The sequence below is a fragment of the Ambystoma mexicanum genome, chromosome 1q, assembly GCF_040938575.1.
Source record: "Ambystoma mexicanum isolate Mex_15411 chromosome 1q, UKY_AmexF1_1, whole genome shotgun sequence".
In the NCBI taxonomy this organism is placed as follows: Eukaryota; Metazoa; Chordata; class Amphibia; order Caudata; family Ambystomatidae; genus Ambystoma; species Ambystoma mexicanum.
In genome coordinates this window covers 1,415,090,673-1,415,114,451 of record NC_090922.1, presented here as the reverse complement: position 1 = coordinate 1,415,114,451, position 23,779 = coordinate 1,415,090,673, and the positions used below count along the sequence as shown (strand labels likewise).

General features: G+C 44.5%; 1 protein-coding gene across 1 annotated transcript in view; it reads right to left on the bottom strand.

Moving 5' to 3' along the window:
• Nucleotides 1-23,779, bottom strand: part of POMGNT1 (protein O-linked mannose N-acetylglucosaminyltransferase 1 (beta 1,2-)) — a 532,666-nt gene that overhangs the window by 167,432 nt on the left and 341,455 nt on the right. Inside the window, exons 15-16 of the mRNA XM_069642286.1 lie at nucleotides 11,069-11,197; nucleotides 998-1,123 (exon numbers count right to left, since the gene is read on the bottom strand). Coding sequence (XP_069498387.1) covers nucleotides 998-1,123; nucleotides 11,069-11,197 — 255 coding nt within the window. The remainder of the gene's footprint in view (nucleotides 1-997; nucleotides 1,124-11,068; nucleotides 11,198-23,779) is intronic.

Here is a 23,779-nt window from a genome sequence, read left to right as displayed (position 1 = left end):
ACAGGAGGTTACAAGAATACTTGCATCTTATTGATAGGTGAGTTACATGAACAGAAGGGGCACATAACAATTAGCGATCATTTGTAGCTGACATACAGTCAATGCACAATTTATAGTAGACATACACAAAATGTTACTTTACTAACTAGTTTCAATGTACTTTGCTACTTCTCACATCTTCTTATGATAAGCCTGACTGCTCTGCCACTCTACCAAGGTTCCACCACTAGTACAGAATGATACTAAGAGTTGGGGACCTGCATACCATTAGGAGAGTTTTATGAAATCTTACCTCAACTCCCCCAACACAGATTTATTGCTGCAAAATTGCCTGCCCTCCCATGCCCAGTTGTTAGCTCCCCGCTCCTTTTATCTCTGCTTCCCTCATCACCCTCCAACCCCCTCCCCCCAATGACCTGTAAAGAGATTCTTGAAGCTAGGTCATCGCTAAAACCAAAAAACAAATATAATAATCTTAATAATAAAAGAAATCAAAAGAAATCACCATTTCGTGTTTTTAGATGCAATATTTGCACAGAATTAGTCCCAATGTAGATTCATGCCACAATGCACACAGTGCTTTTAGTCCAATGTTTCAAATAGAATTGGCTTGTATATTTCATACTTGTATGGACATAAATCTGCAATGACGGGCTGGAAAGTGTCTCACATTCATGTTTCAGGTAACAAAGAAAGAACTGTATAACTGCCAACATACACTGAAGTCTCCTAATAATAGTAGCACTAATAGCAGTTACTGCTGGAAACTGAGTTATAGGGGGAACAGAAATTAACTAAGACGCTACATTTTGCAAAGTCACAGCTGGACATAAAACTGCATACATTTCCATAAAAATGAATGATGCTTTAATAGTACCAAATAAATATTAAAATCCAAGTCATTACATGTTCAGCTAACTGAAAACTAAAATGTGTGTTTTAATGGGAAATAAATAATTCATAAATTTGGGTTGTTGAACCTCTTAAAGTCACTCACGTGAAAATACCCGTTCATGTTGAGACCCACAATACCAAAGTGGTAAGACCGTGACACATCAGGAATGATGCACTCCCGTCCCTTCCGCTGCTCAGGCATCCGCATCCACATGTCCCAGTCCCATAGCTGAGAGTGAGAAAGATAAATTATGCACTAGAGCATGTTAGGCTTGAATGACATTCGACCATTGCAAGAAAATTCACCATAAAGATCAGCACATGCACCTAAGCAAGATATAGAATAAAAGTAAATCTTACCTTCACTGCTACTAACATTGTTAATTCGATGGTTCTCTGCAAGACTACTACTTTTGAAATGCGTACATTTCTACATTTACAGACTAAAATAAGTTCAGCCATAGCTGTGGGTTTGAAAGGTGGCTTTGCAAAAAAAGTCTAAACCAATGTTTATCTTGGATGACGAGATTAATAAATGAAGAGTTTCCGTGTACAATTTTGTGAGGACCAAAACCCTAGGGGGGCCTGATTCATGGAACGTTTTCATATGGGATTGTACCATTATAAAACACTACCATCAATCAGGCCCAAAATCTAAGATTAGAGGCCCTGAATGATTGCTTAAAAACCCTGTTCCTCTGATGAGTTCTAACCAAAGCTTCAACAGAGACATGATCCTTAGGTAGGCCCCTCAGGTTTACTGCTTCCCTCGAAGACCCCGTTCTTATGAAAATCACCTTGTAGAGTGTTAAAAACTTCATTTTGCTTTTTTCTTCCCATAGATATCGATGGGGCACCCTTACTATATTGTTACAATTGCACTGATCACCTTACAATGAAATGCTGTTCGGATACTTTTTATACTATCTTTTCACTTAATGTCTTTTTTGTTACTTTTACAATGTGTCCAAGACAGTTTTATGGCAACAATGGTATTTGTACGTTATTTGTGACAATTTACTTGTGCACTTTTGCATTAACCGTGAAAGCCTACCAATGACGGTTAGCGCCCTAAAATTGCCAAGCCACATGGTTTTTGACTTGTTCTTTGGCCGCCTTCCTGCCTTCTATGGTCAGGAAATGCCTTATAGGAAATTCCCTTTCCCAGGGAAAGCTGTGGCTTTTATGGTCTAAGGGGCATTTACTTTTGTATGGCCCACAGGAGGGGTTGGGACTGGCAAGCCCCAATCCACATCCCTGGTGCCTGAAGGTCTATTGCTGGGAGCTGTTGTAGCCAGTGGCTATCCATAATTGGATAGCCATGGGCAGTTACAATTCTGCAAATCCTTACCATTGGTGGGTTTGGGCATGCTCCCAGCCCAAATCTTGGGTAAAGGGCAGGCCCCCGCAGTCATTCAATAGATCATCATTGGCACCAAGATCTCTATGAAGAATAGCAACCCGCTGATGACCCCAAACCTACTCCCAAGGCCGGCTAGCACCAACTCCAGGCATGTCCTTGTGAAGCCTTGCTCCTCTGCCTGATCTCAAGAATACTGAATCAAGGAACAGGGATTCCGCCATCACTCTGCGGTCACCTTTCAACAGTCTTACGATAATTTGACTGTCGCATCACGAGATGAACTAAGGTATCCTCATAGCTTATTTTTATCTATTTTTTGATGGTAGTCTAGTCATATATTTCAAAGTAATCAAAACGTGGTTTTCCCTGATGAGTGCCAGCCCACTTGAATGATATAGGTTCTTTAAGTTGCCCTTGTGGGACCCATGTTTTGACCTTTCAGTCCTCAAAACAGGGCTTTACATAATATATACTATTCATATTATAATGTACATTTGACATCATAGTTCCATAATTAAAAGATATTTGAATCCAAAACAATACAGAATGGAAATAAACCACGTCAATGGAAAATATAATAAAGCCAGACAAAATAGGGTTGGTATGGGGAGTATTGGTAGGATGGGAGCGACAGAATGAAAAATACATTTTCTAAACCAATTGTGCCTTTACCATCAAAGTGCTTCATAGTGGAAGGTATACCAGTGAATCCTTCACCACCCACTGTTCCATAACATCAAGGACGTGTGACGTCATAAGTTTCTTGCAATCATTTTAGACACGTTACCTAGGAGATGCCCTAAGGATTAAGTTTTTATTGGTGCAATAATGTCTAGGAGCAATGTACACTCTATGATGGATATTGAATCGGTAATCAACATTGGGAACAAAAACTTAACAAGGTAGTGAATGCATAACACTATGGGTTTATTATCTAAAATTGAGTTCGAGGTTATAAGAATCACCTTGGTGTTATGGAACAGTGGATTGTGAAGGATTCACTGGTATCCGAGGATGGCATTGCCATGGATCGGGCAAAGATGGAATCCCCTTGTTGCCTAGCCACATCCTTAAACCTAAAAAGGGGTTTCCTGGGATTCTGCAACAGTTTGTCGCTGGATAGCACTTAACACTTGTGGACTTAGCCAAAGAATTACCAATCTACACAGAAGGCAAGAGGAATCTCATCAGACCCATGGAACATCTATACTATCTGTGGGACACCTTTGATGAGGGAGGGAACAACCGATGTCAGCAGGCCTTTGAGGTACTCAAGCGAAACCTCCACACAGCATCAGCCTTGGCCTATACAGATACCCAGTTGCCTTACATCTTGCAGGTGGACACGAACCTGGAAGGATTGAGCCATGTCCTTTAACAAGAGGCCAACAGTGAGATGAGACTGAACGCTTCTCACAGCAGAGGACTGCATGCGGTGGAAGGAAACTAGCCAGTCCACAAGTTGTTGTTTCAGGCAATGAAGTGTGCCATTACAGAGCTGTTCCCGCATTACCTTTACATTGCTAATTTCACAGTAAGAACAGATAAAACACCTGTCGTATGGGTTGAAGATGGCAAAGCTGGATACAACTACAATGGCTCGCTACAATGTCCCCATACAATGTCAAGTTATAGTACCAACCTGGCAGAAAACACATAGATGCAGATGTCCTCTTTGAGGCCATTTGCACTGCCAGGCGATTCAGATTGATCCACAGTGTGAAAGGAGCTGTGTTTAGCAGATGTTAGAGGCATCTGCCATTATGCATGTCAGCAGAAGCCAGACTGAGCCAGAGGTGTTGACTGCTTGGATCAATGGCAGAGGCTGTGCCAGAAGTCTACTGCAATATAAGCAAACTGAAAGTACCCAAGCTACCACGTCTGACAAAAGATGAGATACGGCAGCCCCAAATATCGGATTCTGGAATTCCTCAGTTGCTTCGAGGCAAGACCAGGTGAGTGGATGTACCTAGAGTTGTTAAGGGAGATCACAATCATATTGCAATGCTTAGGATTGGAAGACGCTTGTGCAGAAGGGTGGCATCCAGGCCAAAAAAAAGATATGTTGGAGTCTGGGTAGTACTACTGCCTGGTGTGATTTGTGAAGAATCTGTGGGTGTTTTCCCATCTCCCCTAGGGGAAACCTTTTCATGTGGACAAGGTGGTGCATCCACAGTACCATAGTCTCCCTTGGGGTGGTGCACTGGGGGAGGATCACATGAATAAGCCCTTTATGGGATTAGGGACTACTCTTCCCAGAGAACGCGGTATAATCCAGCTTTATCTCAAACCTCCTCTACCAAAGACCAACTCTTCTTTCCTTTCTTCAGATGGGGCCAACATCCTTTTGTTGTACAGTCAGTCAACTTAATACCTTAGACCCGACTAGAATACCAGGGGACGCTGTTGGTTTGCATAGAAAAAGATTACACAAGTACTGTGAAGAGGAAGAAACCCAGGTGAATGCTACAGAGAACCGGAGTGAGTGGTCTGGTCCAGAACAACCCAACTGGGAAGAGCAGGCGTTCAAATTCCTGACATCTGGGACACGAGGGAGAGCTACCCTTCAAGGAGGAGAGTCGCGAACAGCTGGCAGCCGATGCGCAGCTGCGAGTACTGCACCAGTAGGACCAGTAGAGAAGGGGGAGATGCCATGCATGGAAGAGGGAGGTACACCACTGGTAGTCCAAGAAGTAAGGACAGTGTGAGCAAGTACCGAATATCCCTCTGGACATCCCCCAAAATAGAGCTGCAATGAGGAGCGGAGCTGCTCCGAGAAGGATGCCGAAGGCAGCGAAGCGACAAACAGTTAAGCCAAGTATTCACATGCTGCTGGTGCCTCGCAGGCTGCCATTGTTCCTCGGGAGACATGAACCAAGAGAAAAGGTATACAGGTATACCGAGAAGGCCTGGAGGTCCAGGGAATCCGGGGGTAAAGTGTGCAAAGCATTTGAGAAGTGGCAGGGCTCTTGAAAGCAGAGTGAGAGTCGGGGAACGCACACTCTGATGGGAAACAGAACAAGAGGGTCTGGGACCTTGAAAGTAACTGAAGAAAGTGAAAGAGACCCACAGGTTTGGCAGGAGTGTGAAAAATGCTGTTGTGAACACGTTTTGCAAGTCTGGGTCCCACACTCATATAAGAGACCAATTCCGAACACAAGAGGTTCTGGGACCCTAAAGAGTATTGGCAGGAGAGTAAACCAAGACCTGGTATTACAACCTTGCAAGTCTGGGACGAGCACAAACATGATAACCAAATAAGAGCATCTGGGACCCTAAGAGAAACAAAGACTGTGCCGAAGGAGTTTACTTTAGAGTTTTGGAATTCTTACACAGTAATAGTGGTAGGATCAGAAGAAGCGTTTTGGGACACAATGAAAGTATTTTCATTTGGACAGTTTTGCTTAGTTTTAGACTGGGAAATGCCTTAGTTTCAGGGATAGAAACAATGTCACACTTGTGTCCAAGCTTTACTCCTACACCCTTACATATTCCAACGATTCCAACCAGCTGTACTGTATGCATTCCATGACCAGCATTTGACATAACCTTTCAGTTGGTTCACAAAAGATTTTTCTGGTCTTGACAGAATGCAGACTGTGCTGCCACAACTGCACCAGGTGTGTCAACCGGAAGACAGTCACTTATCCTACAGCCCATCTACAGCTCAAGCAGACCTCTGGGCGCATGGACCTCCTCTGCATTAACTGTCTCATCTTGGTGATCGATCGGTGAGGAGTGAAGTACATCCTGGTTATGAAAGACCACTTTACTCTGTGCGCACAGATGTGTTCCATCAAAGAACAGCATATCAGCACTGATGCCCACTAGCTGTGAAAGAAGCATTTTGTGCCCTACGGTTGGCCTTTCTGAACCCATACCAAAGCGCCGATTGTTTATATAGACTCAATCAGATGCTGGAGCTGGTTGGTATCAAGAGAGCCTGTACGGCTCCCAGTGAGATGCCCGTGTGGATAGGTTTAATTGCACTCACTTAGCGATTGGTGTCAGCGTGTGGCTACCCTTACTCATGCCTACTACTGTGTGAGGAATGCCGCCAGTGGGTATAGATCAAACTCGCTTGATGCTTGGAAGGGACGACCAGCTGCCAGGAAACCTATGCTTTGTAGTTTCTGCAGATGCAACAGGCAGAAAGGTCTATGACAGCTAGCTGCACGGAACAGCCACAACGTCAGATAGAGAAAGGCAATCAGCTTGCCAGGCTGCTGTGGAGAAGATGGCAGAAAGCAACACACGCTGCTACAATGTTAAGCTTTAAATCCACCTACTTCAGCATAGCAATTATGTGAAGTTCTAAACCTGGTGAGAGAAAGGCACAAGGAGGGCGATCAGTGGGAGTGCCAGCAGTTTATCAGGGAATGATGGTTGGGAGTGCCAACAGAGCATCAGCAGGGAGTGCTCCCTGCCTACCAACTGCGAGAGGAAGGACAGCCAAGGAACATCAAAAACAACCTGCTTCCTGATGCGGAATGATGTTGAGCTGACACAAGAAGATGCTGAAGAGTCATCCCCCACAAGGCCAATAACAAGGCACCGGTGAGACTGTGTGGAAAGAAGACCATACACCAGCTCAACTCCTTGAAGCTCCCCAGCACCTGAGATGCAGAGACCCAAAGGAAAGCCACCAGGAAGTGGATTATGCAGCCGACACAGAGAATCATCAATTTGGCAACTTTAGTAATCATTACCCTGATCAGTCGCAACTGTGAGTTACAACACTCACTTCTATAGACCACAGTCCTACAGTTTCTCCCAAGACACTTGCTGAGGCTAATTCAGAAGCCGCTCCCATTGTCCCTGCTATGCTGGTCGAGGGAGACTATACCTTACCCATTACTTCAACTGGTAGATGGGGACCCTGACCCGTCTGAAAGTCACCGGCAGGTTTAGGTACAGACCCTACAGGAGACTCCCTGCAGCTCTGTTGCTCCACCAGGGAAAGCAGGCTAGCCTAAATTCTCACTATTCTACAGGGGTTCAGCACAAGTTTTTGTTGTCCATTCCGGTCTGTTACCATCTCTCCATCCTTGGAGCGGGTTTCCGGGAGTTCAGCAGTGCCAGAGATCCAAGGTAGCGGCTGGCAACTGGGAGCCTTTAAACCAAGATTGATGTTTTTATATGCCATCCAATTCAAATGCTATCCTTGGGGCGGAGGATAATTAAAATGGGGTAGTGGGTACAAATTAGACCACACACCCCTTTTACAGGTGAGGGGGCTTTCTTGTAAGGAAAGTCTTTAACTACAGTTCAGCAGCCCAGGCTTCCTCTTAGCTGCAACAGAGTGAGTGTATCAGAGTGTGTACCGCATGAAGGACGATTCAAACAAAAATAAAAATGAATGTTAAGGCACAGGAGCGGAGGGCCATTAAATAAGTCGATGCTGATCCTCACTAAGGAGGGCTGAGTCGGCATCCTCAGAAATAGATGCATATTTGGTCTTGTTTTGCGGTCTTATGCAAAACCCCATGTCCAGTAGGGGCCCTGCCATCACTGCCACGGGTTGCAGGTCCGAGAGTCAATGTTGTTTAGCCAGCAGAGGTGTCATTCTACATTACCGCTGTGACTTGGATGCTCTGCAGCACTTTCAAGATGGGACAAGAGTGCTGCATAGCCTCCTGCTCTTCGGGGCCACCTCTTCCTCTGATGTCCCTGCCCCCACAACCCCGAGGACCACTACAGTAATGAGACCCAGGACAAAGAAATCTGCAGGCTGCCTCTGCCAGCTACTGACACTCTGGTAAATGCAGCCACAGCATTAAACCAATCCGTGGTCCCATCTAATCCACATCAGCCGGTCTGCCTCAGACCTACACGGCCAGGTCTTGAGCGTTCTCCAGGTGACCCTGCACCATCACATCACACGGACCGCATCCGACACATGAACCCCTGCTGGGTCCCTTGCTGCTGCTACAGTCCTCGGCTACCCAGCACACATGGTCCAGGCTACCTGAGACTGTGCAGAGCCAAATTGTGTGTGGGAACTCATTCAAGTAACATTTGCAAGGCTGCCTGCAACATGTAAGGACCCTTTTTATTCAAAATACCTTGTAATCACTGTATATTTTTCAAGAGTATTCTTTCTCTTTTTATCCAGATGCTTAGTAATGGGTGGATATTATAAGTAGGGAAAGAAAACATTTTAAGGATCTTTTCATGTTTTTAACATTTGCAAGTGTACTGGAATGTCTTTGTGCCCATTCCACCTAGGGGCAACGCCAGAGACTGAATACAATTCTATTAATACTAAAGAAACTTTACACCAGCAGCCTATTAGGTCGACTATCCTGTTGTCATCTCCTTGGTGATCAACAGTGTTCTCCTTTGTCTAGAGGATTGGGGTCTGTGACGAATCTGGAGAATTCATCCGTTCTTACCAGGGGGTGGGGTATCCTCCCATCCCCCCTTTGAGGCTAGGTAGAGGAGCCAGCTAAGCAAAACCCTCTAGGGGTTTGGGACAGTAAGACATCACTGGGAGTGACTCCTCCCCACCCTCCTGTGTGGAACTCCCTATAAAGAAAATAATATCTGCATATATGGGAATTCCGGAAAGAAAGGTTTCATTTAACCATGGGGCTCAAACAATCTTCTAAGTATCTAAAGAACATTTTGATCAAGGCAATGCTACTTAATACAAGGACTTCACAGCTGATCATATCGAAAATGCCCCTTCTTGGTCACGGGACAAGAATAAGAGTGTAATCGGCTTTGGCTAGAAGATGAGGAATACACAGAGGCGCACCTCCGATGTATGTACGTCAGTTGGAGGTGGAGCTGCACTTCACAGCAGAGCTGGCTGTGGCGCAGGCCTTGCGCGTGGAAGGGGAGAGACGCCACTGAGCAGGTGATGAGCCGTGCAACCGCGGTGAGACCTGGAATGAGCAAACCCGGTCCCAGCTGGAGCGGTGACCACGCAAAGGACGTGGTGGACCCAGAGCACAAGAAACAAGGCCAAATCCAGACAGCGAGAAGGGGGGGGGAGGGAAGTCCTACACTCACCACACCAAAATTGACTAGGAAAATTAAGTTCAGATGAGTGAGATACAACACTCAGGAGAAAGTCGAAAAGTGACACCGCAAACAAGTTGAAGCTGCCTCACACCAGAAAAGGTACACTGTTTGCTCCTGGTGGCGGGGGACAGGGATGCCAGAGAGAGCAAGGGCTAATGTCCTCAGATCAAGGGCATCAAGGCCCAGAGGAACAGAAATGATACCTTAAGCCTAAGGATGAGAGGGCAGGAGACTCGTAATAAGGAGTCAAACGGCATACAGACACTATGCCAAATTATGGGAAGAGTATTAGACAAGAGCTTACCAACTCCCATTTGGAATAAACAAGACTGTGAATCAGAGCACCCCAAGCACCAAAAAAGCATAAAGCGGTAAGTATAGAACAGATTAAAGAATAACCCAGGGACAACCAAAGTGTGAATACAGGGAAGAGAAGCCAAGCAAAATGGTGGACAGGGATTAAGGAGATATCCTCCATCCACACCATATCAGATCATTAATTTTTCAGGAACCTGAGATGTATTTGGTTTTGTAGAGCCTTTTTCGTGACATTTCTGGCAAGGAGAGAAAAGCGTACTGAAGAATAGATACCCAGCAAACCCAACAGAGGTAAAATTACATAACTTTGAAAGCAAGATCTTCAGCTTAGTTTCATTTATGTTTTCTTCAGTGGCTGGGTCAAATAAAAGATGGGTTTGGACAGAGGACTCAATTTATTATTTTGACGATTGGAGAGCATAGTTTGTAGGAAGGGAATCCCCTTTTATCAATAGGGGGATAAAGATGTTTTTCCCTTTTATTTAAAGTTTTAAAACTAGGTCTTCTGGGCAGTGTCGTCTTTCTGGCTCGCCACAGGGCCTTTCCTTGCTCCTTGCCTTCCAGCTACCAAACCTATGTTATCCTTTCCACCATGGCACAATGCTGGACTATCCACAAATTGCTGGGAGAGCATGGGTGCTTGAGATATGCAAGATTCATGACAGGGGGTGTGCCAAAGTAAACCGCTATACGTAATAGAGTACACTGTCTTGCCCGCCTATGCCTATCTCACTCTTATTGTGCCGACTCACCATTCTCTCATTGCAAATACACCCGGCAAACCAAGTAGTGATAAACCAGGACCCTGGAAAGAGCCTAAAAAAGATCTTCCAAACAAAGTGCATCTGTGTCAATGCAAGAAACCCTCTAAGGGAAATGCTTTTTTCCAAATCATGCATAAATGAATCCCTCTAAGCTGTCCCATTTATGGGTTGGACCAATTTTCCTCAAAAACCATTTGGATTCGGTCTTTCCTTTATCAAATCAAACTTCAGCTGCTATTGACAAAAGACTGGACTACGTTAGATCTCTTTACTTGGGGTGCCTTTGTCTCCTAAAAATGTAATAAGCTAAACCTAAATGCAGCGACACATCTGCCAACAGGCTCTCGCAGAATCAACCTCATCTAAGCAGTTCTTCGCTAGCATCGCAGGTTCAAGACAAGGAGTGAAAGTTGCTGGCTCCCAAGCTTTGGAATGTGATACAAGGCAAGTGTGACTTGACGTAAAGCCATCTGGCTCTTTGCAATCCAGTAAAAACATGGCTGTTAAGTAAAAATTCAGTTTCTTGCCTAGTCTAGCATGAAAAGACCACTGGGTGAACATGCACTCATTAAAATAAAGTAACGCAACAGGTGCGCAAGTTCACCAAAAACAAAACAGTCTTTTAAAATGCCAACAAATAAATAAGGTACAGAATAAATTCACTGCACTAACTTTTGAATTTAAAAACTCCAACACTTACCTTTTCAGGGGTGGGCCACTTGGGTTCCAACTCTTCTTTGTAAAGGGTTTTTCTCAGAACCCACCCTAAACCTGGCATGGTCTCAACACGGTAGAGAAGAGAAGGGTCCTCGGCTGTGTGCTCATAACCCTAAACAAGAAATTCAGATCTATGTTTTATACTGCAAAAGACTACTCCAAATTGAAAACTGAACCATAACAATTGTAGCAGAGCTAAATTTGTTTGGCTATGAGCGCTGATGGAAAATACTCTGTTCATGAAACAATGTTTCCCAGTACTGATAGCCTGAAGTACGTGCCAGTTTCCCCATGACAAATGAGCAAAAGCCAGTGTAGTGAAGCTGAAGGCTTCACTGCACTGCAAAAAGATCAGTAATCACACAGTGGTCATGTCAAGCGGAACCACAACAACTTAATACATGAGGAAAAACCGACAGAAATGTAAGAGAAACCGAAACAAACACCATAGATCAATCCAAGACAGTTTATTGTCAGGTTTATTTGAGTCCATCATGTTGCCCTGAAGCTTCAGTAGTTGACTGGCACCCCACTGTCAACTGTTGTGTATATTATTACTGTTAGATTGCGTATTGCTGAGATTCTTAGTTTACCGCAGACCCACCTGTGACCACCGGTCCCCAGTTTCCAGTGCTTCCCTTCACTCATCCAGGGTTTCAGGTGCTCTAGCTGTGTGAGCTGCGTGGACCGTTCAGACAGTTCTTCTTTATAAGGGTATGATGAGCACTTTAATGGCGATGCACTTTACTCTTATACAAACAAGCCAATATTTAGTATGGGCTCATGCAGATTTGATATGTATTTTTAATTCATTGTTGTAATAAAATGATTCATGATTTTTTTTGTCTGTCTTGGATTGATCTGTGGTGTCTGTTTTGGATTCTCTCTTCCATTTCTGTCGGTTTTTCCTCATGTATTAAGTTGTTATTGTTCCGCTTGACATGAACACTGATTATTGTTTGCAGCTTCCCCTCTGTCAGCAACAAAGGGGTCACCCATCTTTTTTATTATTGCAAAAAGAGCAGGACACATTAAAAATAAAAGCAAAAGGGGGAGCGTACAAATATAATGGAGGGAAAGGTGCTGAAGAGAAGAATCTTTCCTAACATCCAATTACCTCCCTCCAAGGGTAGATCTAAAAGGCAGTGCATGGCAGACTTTTCCACAGTGCTAATGCAGAATGTAAATGTTTGGGGTTCTAACTCCCTAGGTCCTTGTGAGGGTTCAGAAATGTGAGGCGGACAACTTGATAAAGGTTTTTTCATAAGATACCATTTTATTAACTCAAAAGGGGTTGACAAACGCCTCACTATTTCTACCCTGAAGAGGATGTCCCTGCCTATCAAAATAAACTAAAGAAAACACTAACAAAAGATATCTTCCCCTCATACTTATACATAAATGAAATAGATGGCAATTCAAAGAAACAGAAATAACAGTTATGTCCAACATAAACCTGATAACTGCATATCCTTGTAACCTGGATTAGTTCTCCTTCCCCAGATTCAAAGCAGGATTTTCAATCAAAAGTTCAAAATAGGAAAGTTCCCTTTTGTAACCAACTTCTGGTTATTAAGTTCTTCTTGCTCCAAAAGTTGGACTATGGCCAACAGTTCAACTAGATGACAAGTCGTTATGTCTCCACAGGCAGAAAAGAGTTCAACACAACTTCTTAGGAAACAAAAACACTTCCACAATGTATCTGTATCAACAACAATATTTTGTCAGGATGATTCCGTGGTCTTGTTGCTTCTTCACAGCTAAATGGGTGCTAAGGTGGCGTATTTACCCCAGCTTATAGCTGGGAGTAAATGCTGTCAGACTCGTGATTGGGCAGACCCTTAAATGTGGCAGTACTAGCGTTACCGCAGCATTTAAGGGCTACCGCCCAACTCGTGATGAAGCCCTTTGACTTATCATCAAAATCTACTACTTTTTCTAGGACGACATGCTACACATTGGTGCTGTTTGTTCCACACTTGTGATTGCTACATGCAATGCAGGTCATGCTCCTCTCCTCCTGAATGCTTCCTATCAGGAGGGCTTCTCTCCTGCCACAATTGTACTCTTACATCAAACAAATGCTGATAATGGCTCTCTATCACACTTGCTCTTTTTTGGCTTATACAATGCTTGTTGAGGTCTTTTCCAACTCTTGCCTCTTTCTCACGCTGGCAATAGGGTTGTAATTAGAATGCTTCAGAATTGCCCTCTCTTTGCTTTGGCAATGATGTTGGTCTTTATAGTAACAATCAAACTTTCCTCTCTGGTCTGCTCACCAAGTGCTTATCATGCCACCTCAACTTCTTTATATATGTTTGGCCTAACTATTAGTGACCAGCGGGACTCACTGTTTGCCGCTTATGCTTGTGCATCTACTCACTCTGCTGCAGCAGTGCCTTCTGCTTCCTCTGCACGGTATTAGGCAGAATTGCAGGCAGTACCTTCTGGGACCACTACACACAATTAGGACTATAGCTGTTAGCCAAACCAACCTTTGGTATAAGTCTGTACCACACAGTTTTTGGTAGCGAGCTGAGCAGCCAGGCTTATCTCAAGAGTGAATGTGACAGTACAAGTAGTTACACAGAGGACTTTCAATCACAGTGGTTCAAGTAGACACTTCTACTCAAGGTTTCTTAGTAAAAACACTTAGTAATTTATTACACAATCATTTAGAAAACATTTCACTAGAAGAAGACAAGTTAATATTATATACCCTACACTTCAATACAAAACTGTAAGCTTTTGAGACAGTTTGAGCTCCCCTGAAATAGGAGCAAAATGGCAGTTCAGTTACTGATCAGTGAGCAAAAAGGACACAAGTATAATAGATCACATATACTTTCTAGGCAGTGCAACTAGTTTTAGTTCACCAGAGTTGTTCAATTCAAGTCAATAGGCCAGTCAATGGGCTAGTGTTCTGGAAAAGGAAAGAGCAGTTCTGGTATCAAACAGTAAAATCTTTGCAAACGTTCGCAGAAGTAGTTTAGGCAAAAAAGGATCATTTGTCGGGTCACAAGCTGATTAGGCCTGCAAGTTGGGAAAGTTTCACAAACTTTCACCGCGAGAGTGCCGTTATCTCAATCGGGTTGGCACAGTACCTTTGTATGAAGAAAACAAATGTTGCTGAAGTTGTGGTTCCTGGCAGGTCCTGCAGATCCTGCTGTTCCGGAGCCTCAGTCGTGGGGACAAGAAGGACGACTTTGGGGGACTCCTGCACTGCACGGGATCATTGAAGAAAGCAAACAAGATGAAGTCACTTCAGTTCTAGTAGCTGTAGATTCAAGAACACAAACTGGTGTCCCTCTTCCTGGTTAAACCTTAACCAGCATTGAGAAAGGTATCCAGGTGTCTTACGAGTTGATTGGTCCCACCAAATCAAAGGAAGAAGCCGTCCTTGAAGGAGCTTTTCTGTCGAACCGAGTTTGGCAATTCGGACCTGCAGCAGGGCTTCACCGGGCCAACCAATGGTCCAGGAGTTGCAGCAGCCGTCCTCTTCCAGATGGTCTTCGGTTCATTCGTTCCAGTGGTCGACATTGCTTTCTAGTCCAAGAGACTCGCCTTTTAAACATTTTTCTCCCTGGCCTGGCTGTCACTCATCCAGCAGGGTGGCTGTCCTTGCTGGACAGTCAGCCAGCCAATCAGGTCAGAGTGCATTTGGGTCTCCTAGGAGACCAAGCTCGGGTACCTCCCTCACTTCCTGCCCACCCCAGACACTCAGACGCCAAGGCGGACTTCAGTCCTGAAGCCTGCCAAAGGCTCACAAACAAAAGGACCAAACCTGGTTTGGCACACAGAGTTAAACACCAGAAGGATCTTTCCACGAAGAAACAAGTGAAAAAAGATGACCGCAGTCTGTTTTTACAGAGGGGTCTTGGGGGCCATATTGAAAATCATGACAGCCCCGATTTTTTGCTACCGGTATTCACGGTCGGGAAAAATCATGGTATTTCGTTGTAAAACCACTGCCACCAGCCTTTTCAATAGGAAAGGGTAGCATTTGACTGCTACATGAGTAGTTTGACGCAGGGGATACTATGTAACCTCTCCAGCACTCCATTGGGAGATGGTGTGTGCTGGGTCTATGAATTTGTCTTATATACTCAAAGATCCTGCTCAGGTGTGGGTCATTAGAAGCACTAGTGCTTTTGAATAACTCTTCCTCGTCACAGTGGCATGGCCATTGTAGGACTTGAAGTCACCAATGTTCAAATGACCTCTTAATTTTGAGTATTGTCTTCTACTTTACTCACTTCACTCTTATCATTAATTACACCCTCAAAAGGAATTTGAAAAGGGCCCAATGATTGGTTTGAATTTAATATGTTAATGTTCTGATGTCCACATCCATCATTCTCCAGTTGATTACTAAAAATGTGGACCACTTTGTGAAGGGAAGTGTTACTCTTGATAAATGTTTGATTCAAATTTAAGAGAATCAGATTCATGAGAAGCCAGAGTATTAATATTATGTTTCCTGTGGAGATCCTGACAGTTTTTACAACCGACAAGATGGATAGCTTTGGGAAGGGAAACCTTACTCTGACAACAAGCCATTACATATTCTGGTATCACAGAAATCTCTCCCTCTGAGGAATACAAAAACTGCGTCCCTTCCAACGCAGTCCTCCAATTCCCTTAGGGCCCTTCTCCCAGGTGATCCTCCCAGATAATACCAACCCCAAGGTTAGGATCAGCTAGAGGATGCCTTCCCCCGGCTACCTGGGAGGAGAATAAGTGGGGTCTTGGTGAGGATTCATCAGTCTCCAACATTAATTTCTGGCTTCCTTGTTTTTTCCCACTGTTCTTTGGCGCTCAGAAGCATTTCAGTAGACGTCCCCCATCATTGCAACCCTTCTGGTTGCTGCCCTTAGTAGCCCATATGGTTACAAATATTACCTTGAAAATGTGCCACGAAAAATGTTTAAAAAAAAAGTGTGTGCCTGTGATTGTATTGCATGCAATGTGTGCAAGACCAAAGGGGTGCGTGGGCAAGACCAAAGGGGTGTGTGGGCAAGACCAAAGGGGAGCACGTATGCAAGCTTAAACCGTGAATAAGTGCGTGAGAAAGACTGAAAAGGTTTGAATGGAAGTATGTAAACTTTGCATGTGTTTGGCAGGCGAGGGGTTGCATCAAGAAATGTATTTACAATGGCAGTTCTGGTTTATAATGTGTGCAAGACATTCTCAAATTTAATTACTGTGGCAATGTTGTGATCTAATGTTGACAGAGCATCATGAACATGCTCAACATGACAAAGCTGGCAAACCTTGATCTATCTTCGGGAAAGTGATCTACACGATAATGCTGGAATACTGTACACATCCTAGGACAACATGCAATTTTGTCCCTAGGGAGATTATATTACCATACAATAGTGCTGTGGAATAGGCTGGTTTATTTTAGTTTTGGCTTCATCAGGGGTGCAGCTGCTTTTACAGCATTAGTAGGCCAACATACCAGTTTGGTATCCATTGGGGTGCTTATGCATTTTTTTAAATCCTACTCTCAATCATCTTGTTTTGGGACAAAACTTTCCATGGGGCAGGCCTCCAATGGCAGTTATGCACTCATGGGATCACATTTAGCCTACCCCTATACCCTCTGTATAGGGGTTGACTTGTTTATTCTGGCCCCCTGCCCAGGAATTTCCAGACTGTGTGGTTTGACCTCCGTGTTCGGCATTTTTCAGACCTGCCTGATTGAGTGATGGCCGAAACCTTTGTGAGTCTGTCAGCTGTAACAGTATAGGAGTGGCTTAGGGCAACCCAAAAGGGAATGTGGATATTTAGGGAAAATCCTGTGCTGGTGCCACGTTCACCCATACAAGCTAGACTCAGTCTTTTGTCTTTGGCTCGATTTTCTTCTTTTGGCTGATAGTTGTCCTTCCTGTACTGTTGCTCATCATCCTCACAGGTTGGAGTGGATGTCCCATGCTGGGACTGTTTCTGGGCCATTTTATTTCCAGCTTCCTGTGTTTGTGCCTCGAGGTAGGAAGCCCCTATCGTCCAAAAGGCGACCAGTACCCTACCACTGCTCTGAAAGCCATCTAGGTTTACCTCAATTGTTGCCCCCAAATCCGCTTCATCAGGTTTTACCGTTTCTTCGTCTTCCAGGTGCCTTCCTCATTGATGTTCTGCTCCTAGCTGGTTGATCATCCTACTGGAAAGGTGGTTTACTCTTCTTTGGGATTCTCTGGGCCACTACTAGAATGATCTAAATTATACTAGGCCCAGTAAGATAGTTTGCTCGTTTTCCCCTCCCTGTCTGGTTTCACCTTGAAACAATTGTGTATGGGCGCATTATAAATAAACTATCAATCAATCAACGGTGTGCAAGCCCCTGGATTCTGTAACTCACCCATCATCAGTAGCCTTGTATTCATCCGATTGTTTCCCAGTCCTGAGCAAAGTCCTCTGAATCCGTCATTGAGTACTAAACTCCCTTCCCCCCCGGGGGGCCTGGACATCTGGGTTATGTCAAAACCTCCATCAGGGGTCCAGTGTGTCCTGCAGTGATGTAGTGTTTTGGGCCCCTGCAACTGTGTTTCACCTTTAGAGCCTAATGGCCCGAGTGCAGCATTACTTCCGTCCTGGGTGTCCTAGGTCTTGAATCTGAAACTGGAGCTCTTCGTGGGGGTCTCCTCTGATGTTCTCTTGGGTGGGTTTCACCTTTGTGTGTAGAAAGGATACCTACCTGCCTTTATCCCATTACTGCTTTTCTGCCTATGGACTTTGTTCTCTTTAATTCTATCGAGAATAGTTCTACAACTTTTGAACTTCACTAATGTTTAGATACTCACCTAAACACTAACAGTTTTCCTCTGCTCCCCCTTGGGTTCCTGGGATGTTCCACTAAAGACCAATATCTTAGCTTGTATCCCTAATTTTTAACAGAATTTTAGGCACTGCATCACATTCCTGCCTATTGAAACGTGCTTGGTTACATTGTATATGTGGTTATTTTTGTTTCTATTTCAAGGAGTGTAATGGGACCATATAGGTCTAGTAATGTAAGCCAAATTCTGTTCAGGATTTTGGTGACCCTGTAAGGAACCTTTGTTTCCTACATAATAGATGTGGTGTGGGATATAGCGCCTGTTCATGTTTGGCATTTGGGGGTACCGAGCATGAATGTATCATTTTGTTTTCTTTTTAATCACAGTCAACGGTACCCTTTTTCGCCTTCCCTTTTATCATTGTGTAATCCAGCACCACCTAGTAGGCATATCTTTAGTTTAGGAGTGGAAATGGTCTACCTTTAGTCCTTTTACTGTTTTTAAACACTGTTTTCTTATATGCTATGATTAATCAAAAAGTATTTATTTTTACTGATGGTTACTGTAGGAGTCATTTCATAATAAAAGTACATGTTTTCAGTATAACAGTGTAGTGCATTATCTGTGGGCCCGTACTGGAACTCGTAACTCACTGCATAGTCTACTTCATCCCTTGAGGAAAGCCGGACTGCTTGGTCATAGATACTTTTATGACGGGATTCCATTCGAGGGAGTTCTGGAGTCCCTTTTATGGGACGCCTAAACATTCTTTTTTTCCCTTTTGGTTTTTAGGATCTGCAACCTCTTTGTGGACAGAGGCAATTTTACTTAAGCCCCCTGTGGTAGGTCAGAAGTAGGATACAGACCAATGGATGTCAGGTTCAACGAGATTTATTATGGATTAATAATGAAAATCCCTACCTTTCCTTAACCTATGGGTTTCCCTGCCAAACACAACTAAACTAGGGTGCTCATCAATAGTGATGTTCGTAACAAAGTCTGTCCTCTGCCCCAAAACGAACCTAGTCTGACTCTACAACTTATATAAAATAACAGAAAAGACCAGGATAAGGACTCCCTTCTCCTTGGTTGTTTTTTCAGCACAGCTCTCACAGTTCACCTTACTAAGAAAGCTTCAGATAGTCCCTTGCCCCTTCATGTAGAAAGTCTTCTAGTTCTTAAAAGGGGCTCCTCCAGGCCCTTATTTTTGGGTTCCTTTTTGTTCCTCTGAGTTTTTTCTGAATAATTCCTCTCTTTCTATATTCTTCTTCTCCCCACTAAACCATACAATGTTGAGTCCTTGTTAAACCTTCACTCCTTTTATCAGTCTCTGTAGGAGTCTCAAGTTTCCAGTTCACTGGGATAAGGAGGAATACTCTTCTTACAAGTTTGCCACAAACTGGGACAAATATGATTAGTCCCACTCGGTTTTAAGGTTTGCCACTCACTGGGACGAGTATGATTACTCTACTCATTGTTCGGTTTCACAACATTCGTAGATATTACTTGTGCCTATTTTTACGTGTCTCCCGCTGTCCTCTTTACCTAGAATGGAGTGGGGCCACTTCACCTGTTCAGCGTTCTTTCTTGCTTCGGTTTATCATTGTTCTTCATGATGGCTTTTCCGCTTTCGCGATCTGGTCTCTGACCATCGTATTGGCTCCGGCAAAGTTCTTCTGTGCCACCACCTCCTGCACTCGTTTCCCTCCTGGGATATGCTTCAGTCTGGTAAACCTGTCGCAGTTTGCAGTTGGCCTGCTTTATTCCCAGCATGGTGAAGTTTGGGTTCTCCGTCAGCCCTGGTCAAAAGACCCTCTTAGGAATACCAGCCTCTGGACACTTCTGTCTGTTGCTCACTCTGTAGAGCTCCTCGGGCACTGTTCGCCTCATTTGGGTTGCCGCAGTGCAAACCAGCATTCTCCCCGACTCACCATCTTCCATCATTCAACAGGTTTGAAGATTTTGGGTTTAGCTCTCTGGTTATCTGGATCCTCCCACTTTTAACACTGAATGCTGGGGTTTCCCCATTCCCCAGCCTCTCATCATAGTCCTTCCTTTGTGTTCTTTAGAACTTTGTATGCTTTCTTCGTCTCAGTAGTTGACAGTCATTCTTCATTACTCCTGCGCTTTTACTCTTCAACGTACCATAATGATTTGTGTTCAGTAATTACATTACAATAGCCGTCGTGCATAACGGAGCATCAGGCTTACCTTCAAATGGTTTTGTAAAGATCCAGTCGTCTTCATAGCAATGTTGATTCGAATCCATTTTGAGCAAGTTCTGGCCAATCGGCTGGCTCACAATGATGCAGTGTAGATGCTTCTTTGTTCTGTGACCCCGGCGTCGGCCATCTTATCAGTGGCTTTGTGCTGAAACTCCTCACTGGCATCCATGAGCAATTGGGGGCATCAGGGGCTGGGGGAGGACAGGAGAGGCAGCACAGCTGCTGAGAGTGTAGTCAGCCTTAGAGTACGGCCTTTGAGGTCGGCCCAATTCACCGTCCGGCGAGTTCTGGCCAATCAGCTCGCTCACAATGATGCTTCGTTCTGTGATCCGGCGGCAGCCATGTTAACATTGGCTTCATGCCAGATACCGGTTGCCTATTGTACCGACTGCTGGGACAAGGGCTACACAGGTGCGACCCTGATCACTCAAGACAAACAGATATACAGATAAATAACATACTACCAATACTACCAAAGTGGCAACAATATATACACCGATACCACACTAGACTTAAATTCAGTAGAAATGCACCAACCGACAGTTTTAAAAATGCATCCGAATTCTTAAGTAAGGTGTACATTCATAGATCAAGGTATCTGCTTAGATTAACATGCTATGAATAGGCTGACATTTAGTGGAAGCTGCAGAGTATTACAGTTGTTTTCGAAACTTGAAGAGACGTTGACAGGTGTGCCAGTAATACTCTCTCTAGTGTGACGCCCAATGAAACCATGGTCCTTCACGCGTCAAGGTCCCTCAGATTGTTTTGTTTCCGACATGAGGCTGCATGAAGTGTAGCATTAGTACAGGAGCATTAAAGCAGATAAGTATCAGATAAAGCTCAGGTAAAACAGCTATGCACCTTCTTCTCCAAGGGGAGCAAGGGTAGGGGGATGTGAATCTAAGCAGATACAAGTATCAGAAATACAATTACGGAGAGTAATGTATCCCTTCTGAGGCTTGTGGAATCTGCTTAGATCACATACCATGCATAGATTAGCGAGCAGTGTTAGGAGAAGGTGGTGCGTTGTGAGAAGGTCCAGCGGCAAATACATGTTTTAGAACCGCTTGTCCCACTTGTGTATCTGCTTTAAAATGAGTCCCTTGTGGAGAGGGCTCATGGTGTGAAAGGCAGTGTCTTGCTTGATAAAGAGTAACAGAGCTGTATGCATCCGACTATCCATTTGGAGATGGCATTCTTGGAAATGAGCTCTCCTTCTCTGCCTGGTGCTACAGAGACAAACAGTTGGTCTGTTTTCCTGAGCGGTCGGGTCTTGTTCACGTAGTAAAGAACCGCCCTGCTTACATCTAGTGTACCGAGATTTTTCTCAGCTGAGTTTGTTGGGTTCTGAAAGAAGGCCAGCATCTCAATGGACTTGTTAACGTGAAACTTGGACATTAATTTAGGTGAAAATGGATGTGTTCGTAAAACCGGTAAATCCTTGTGGATGACAAAGAATGGGTCTTGCACTGACAATGCTTGAAGATCACTAACTCTTCTGTAATAGCCACTAAGAAGGCAGCCTTATATGTGAGGTGTTCAACACTTGGTTTATGCATAGGCTCAAAAGGAGGACCCACGAGCTTTGCAAGTACTATATTGAGATCCCAGCCTGGCGGTGGGTTTAAAATCGGAGGGTGGAGTCCTTTTACTCCCTCCATAAATGCCTTGAATGCGGGAACCTTCCAGCAGGATACCTTTTTATGAGAGGTGGTGTAAGCTGATAAAGCCGCCAGGTGAACCTTTATAGGGTTAAATACTGACCCCGAGTCTAGCAAGTGGAGCATATACTGGAGAATGTGGGATGGAGTACATTCTATGTGGTTTATTTGTTTAGACTGGCGCCAACACACAAATTGCTTCCACTTGTCGAAATTGCAGGGTCTGGTATTTGGTTTACGTGCCTCCTTGAGGATATCCATACACCTCTGTGCTAGATTAAGATGTCCAAACTATGACCTCAGGAGCCATGCTGCCAAGTTCATTGAGTGAGGTTGCGGGTGTAATGTTATTCCCCCATGCTGGGTAAGTAAATGGGTCTGGCACAGGAGTTTGATGGGATCACCAGTTTGCGCAGATACCATGGTTGTCTCGCCCACATAGGAACAACTAGAATGAGCGTCATCTGTTCTCTGTGAATTTTGTTCACCACCCTGTTGGGGGGGGGGTAAGCGTAAGCACATTTTCCCTGACCAACTCATCCATAGTGCGTTCCTTTTGGAGTTTCGTTGGGGAAACGTGGACGCGAAGTATGGGTATTGCTTGTTTTCTTTTGTAGTGAACAAGTCTATTGTAGGGTAGCCCCACTGGGAGAAGACGGGATCTACAACACTTGGGTCGAGTCGCCATTTGAGTACTTCTTGTAGGGGGATTTCTGCTTAGCGAATCTGCTAGGGTGTCGAGTTGCGCTAGAACATGTTGGAAAGTTAGGAACATCCCTAGTCTGAGTGCATATTTCCATATTTTCTGCGCTAGTTTGGACAGATTTGGAGAATGTGTGCCCCTCTGATTGCTGATGTAGAACATTGCAGTGGTGCTGTCAGTTAGGATCTGTATTGACTATTGACACTAGAAGTTCCAGCAGGTTGATATGGTTATGTGCCGTGATGCGTGCCCATAGACCATGTACTGTGTGATGAAGTTGATGTGCCCACCACCCGGAGAGTGATGCTTCTGTTGTAACTATTGCTTTCATCGCCGGATCGTGGAAGGGTTTTCCCCTTAACAGATTCTCCTTTGTCCACCAGAGAAGGGCTTGTACTAGTGTTGGTGAAACGACCACTAGATCGTCCAACTGACCGCTTGCCTGAGACCACTGTTTTGACAGCCACCCTTACAGCGGGTGCATGCGCAAACGTGCTTGTGGGGCCGGGTAAATGCAAGATGCCATCATGCCGAGCAAACACATAGCTTTGCGTACGCTTAACTGGCGAACGGCCTGATACTGGGGTATTTGCAGTAGCATGTTCTGGGTTCTTTCCTTTGACGGAAAGACTAGCCCTTCTTCCGTGTTTATTACAGGTCCTAGGAACTGTTTGGTCTTGTTTGATACAAGGCTTTATCTTTTCTCGTTTATTGAGAAACCCAATTGGAAAAGAAGGTTTATTGTTCTTTGTGTATTTTGCCTACAAATCGGGGGTCACTCTTCAGTGATCAGCCAGTCGTCCAGGTAGGGGTACACTGTGATTGCCTCCCTGCGTAAGTGCGCTGCCACCACCGCCAGTACCTTGGTGAATACCCTTGAGCGGATGCTATTCTGAACGGTAGCACCTTGAATTGGTAGTGATGGTTTGCTATTTTGAAACGTACGAATTTTCTGTGCCTTGGGAACATTGAAATATGAAAATAAGCATCTTTCCTATACAATGTTGCCATGTAGTTCCCAGGCTTTAGCAGTGGGATTACTTCTTATAGCGTTGTCATGCAGAATTTTTGTGGGTTGACATAGGTGTTTGCAGGGCCCAAGTTTAAAACTGGGCGCATCGTTCGATCTTTCTTTGGCACAAGGAAGCACGTTGAATAGATAACCTTGTTTACCTGGTTCGCTGGGGCAATTTCTATGGTGTTCTTGAGCAGTAGCATTGCGACCTCTTCCAGGTGGATGGGTTGCTCCACTTTTGTGGTTCGTTTTTGGTGCGGGATGGTTTGGGGGTTGCTGCAGTAACTCCACGCAATAACCGCCCA